This window comes from Lolium rigidum, chromosome 2, assembly GCF_022539505.1.
Source record: "Lolium rigidum isolate FL_2022 chromosome 2, APGP_CSIRO_Lrig_0.1, whole genome shotgun sequence".
Lineage (NCBI taxonomy): Eukaryota > Viridiplantae > Streptophyta > Magnoliopsida > Poales > Poaceae > Lolium > Lolium rigidum.
In genome coordinates this window covers 282,137,333-282,139,863 of record NC_061509.1, presented here as the reverse complement: position 1 = coordinate 282,139,863, position 2,531 = coordinate 282,137,333, and the positions used below count along the sequence as shown (strand labels likewise).

Sequence of the window (2,531 nt, the reverse complement as noted above, 5' to 3'; positions counted from 1 at the left end):
ATCTTGCCTATCTTCTATCTGAGTTATGAAAATAAATACAAAGAAACGTGGCAAGTCAATAATGTTTAAAGTATAAATATATAAATGGAATGGTTTCGGTACCATTGAATTTTAAGGGACATATTATATAGTCGACCCAGGGCTCATTGCACGTATAGGTTACTTCGGGAAAACACAAGAAAAAATATAAATCCATCTAGAATTTTCTACATTGTAAGTCGAGGTAATGCAAGGCAAAAGATATTTGTGTGAGTGTCTACAATAAATATCTTACATTGTTCATTTATGCGTTGACATTAGAAAGATGGAAGACACTTCATATGTAGCCTATATGGACTAAAAATTGGACCAACAAGACACACATTGTGAGGTTTGAAAAGTGAAAATGCATGGTTTGAAAAAATAGCACCAACCTATATGTCCAAATATTTGTGGCAACCGGAAATAGCAAAAAGGACACTTTTTACCTGCGTGAGAATTTAGACAGAGTGAATCCCATGAACCTTTATTGTTTCCAAGTTCGCGCGGTGAGCATATCCATGTCAAGCAACTTCCATCAACAATATACACAAAGTGAAACGCCGCACATATATGCGTAAAGTAATGACCTTTGTTGATCTTCATGTACACATCCAGTTGTATACTCTAGTTTTTTTTTTCTTCCTAATACTGGAACAACAACAGATGATGTACGAACTAACTATTTTTACAAGTATACAGATTCGTATCAGCAGGACAAAGAGAAAAATTGTGAACGAAAAGGAGAAAAAAAACCCACCATACATACACATAGTCGCTGAATAAAAAATATTAATTTTATGAGCATCTAATTCTGAATAAATCAATTTTCTTTTCTGAAGGTAAAAAATGCATGTAGAGAAGGTTAGAACGGGAGGATGCCACCCCCGCCCTGCAGGTCGTTGACCCATCCGAACTTCTCGGTGTATGGATTGACCATGGTCTCCGGCGGGTAGTCGTCGATGCAGTCCTCCCATGCGCCGGCGTCGTCGAGGTCCTTGCTGACCTCCCAGTAGCAGCTGTTGCACTTGAAGCCGGAGCCGAAGGTGACCATGAGCACCCTGTCGCCTGCCTTGAGCCGGCGCTTGGCCTCCATGTAGGAGAGCACGTACCAGAGGCTGCTGGCGGAGGTGTTCCCCCAGCGGTGCAGCGTCATGGTGGCCGGCTCGACGTCGTAGGCGGTGAGGCCGAGGTTCTTCCTGACGGCGTCGATGACGGCCGTCCCGCCGGGGTGGAGGCAGAAGTGGTCGACCCCAGTCTTGAAGTTGATCTTGGGTCCCTCGAACTTGAGCTTCCGGCGCATGAGCTTGCCCGCGAGGAGGCGGAGGGTGAAGCGCGCGAGCTCGGCGGCGGGCAGGATGCGCGGCGCCAGGCGCTGGAGGTTCTGGCTGAAGGCGCGCACGGCGGCCTTGGGGAGGTCCTTGCTGAGGCTGACCCCGAGGCGGCCGTCGGCGTCCTCGCGGTGGACGGCGGCGGCGTGCGCGTCGTCGTATGCGCCGATGTGCGCGCGCACGAGGCAGCGCAGCTCCATCTTGGCCCGGGATCTGAATGCCGGGTCGTTGGTGAGCAGCGCTGCGGCGCCGCCGCAGCGGAAGAGGCAGTTGCCGAGCATCATGGACTTGTCGGTGCCGTTGTACCAGTTGGGGGCGCAGGACTCGGAGGTGACGACGAGCGCCATGGTGCGCGGGCGGGTGAGCATGACGCGGCGGGCGAGGTCGACGGAGACGAGGCCCGCGCTGCAGCCCATGCCGGAGAGGTTGTAGGCCATGACGTCCTCCCGCATCCCGAAGCGGCTGACGAGCCTGGCGGCGAGGGAGGGGGCCGGGGAGAATGAGCCGACGTTGAGGACCACCAGGTCGACGTCGCGAGGGGAGACGCCGGTCTTGGCGAGGACGCCCCGGACGGCGTCGTCGAAGAAGGCGTCCATCTCGTCGAGCGCGTCGTAGTGGGTGGCGCACTCCTCGCGGCCGTCGAGGACGTTGCGCGGGGAGTAGGTGTGCTCGCCGATGCCGGAGTTGACGATGACCTTGAGGAGGAAGCGGTAGTCGGGGAGGCCGAGGCGCTTGTTGCGCTCGATGACGGCGCCGGCCATCTCGGTGGTGACCTTGCGGTCGTCGGAGGGCTTGTGGCAGGCGTAGTCGAGCAGGTAGCAGCGCTGGCGGCGGCGACGGGCGAGAGCGTGCCAGGCCAGGTAGGCCATGGCGTGCGCGAGGAGGAGCGCCGTGAGAAGGGGCAGCAGCTCCATGGTTGAGGTTGGGGTGGCGACTGGCGAGGGTGGTGGGTTGGCGTGACGGGGCTGGCGCAGGCGATATATAGAGCGATTGGCGTTGCACTTGCACGCGGTTGGTGGTGCAACGGTATATGTACGTGGACGTGCGATTGGTACGTACGCGCACGCAAACGACGCGGCTCAACTACTGCGAACATGGCCATGGGAGCGAGATGAGGTGTGAGTGAGAGGTGATGGTAGGGTTTAATGCGATCCGGCCGGGCGGTCAGCTTGATCTGGCGCG

The 2,531-nt window shown here is 55.7% G+C and overlaps 1 protein-coding gene across 1 annotated transcript; it reads right to left on the bottom strand.

Moving 5' to 3' along the window:
• Window positions 1–602: 602 nt before the first annotated feature.
• Window positions 603–2,269, bottom strand: LOC124688951 (3-ketoacyl-CoA synthase 12-like). Its single transcript, XM_047222568.1, has one exon. It carries the CDS (start codon window positions 2,261–2,263, stop codon window positions 884–886), a length of 1,380 nt encoding a protein of 459 aa, XP_047078524.1. The 5' UTR covers window positions 2,264–2,269; the 3' UTR covers window positions 603–883.
• Between the last annotated feature and the right edge of the window lie 262 nt (window positions 2,270–2,531).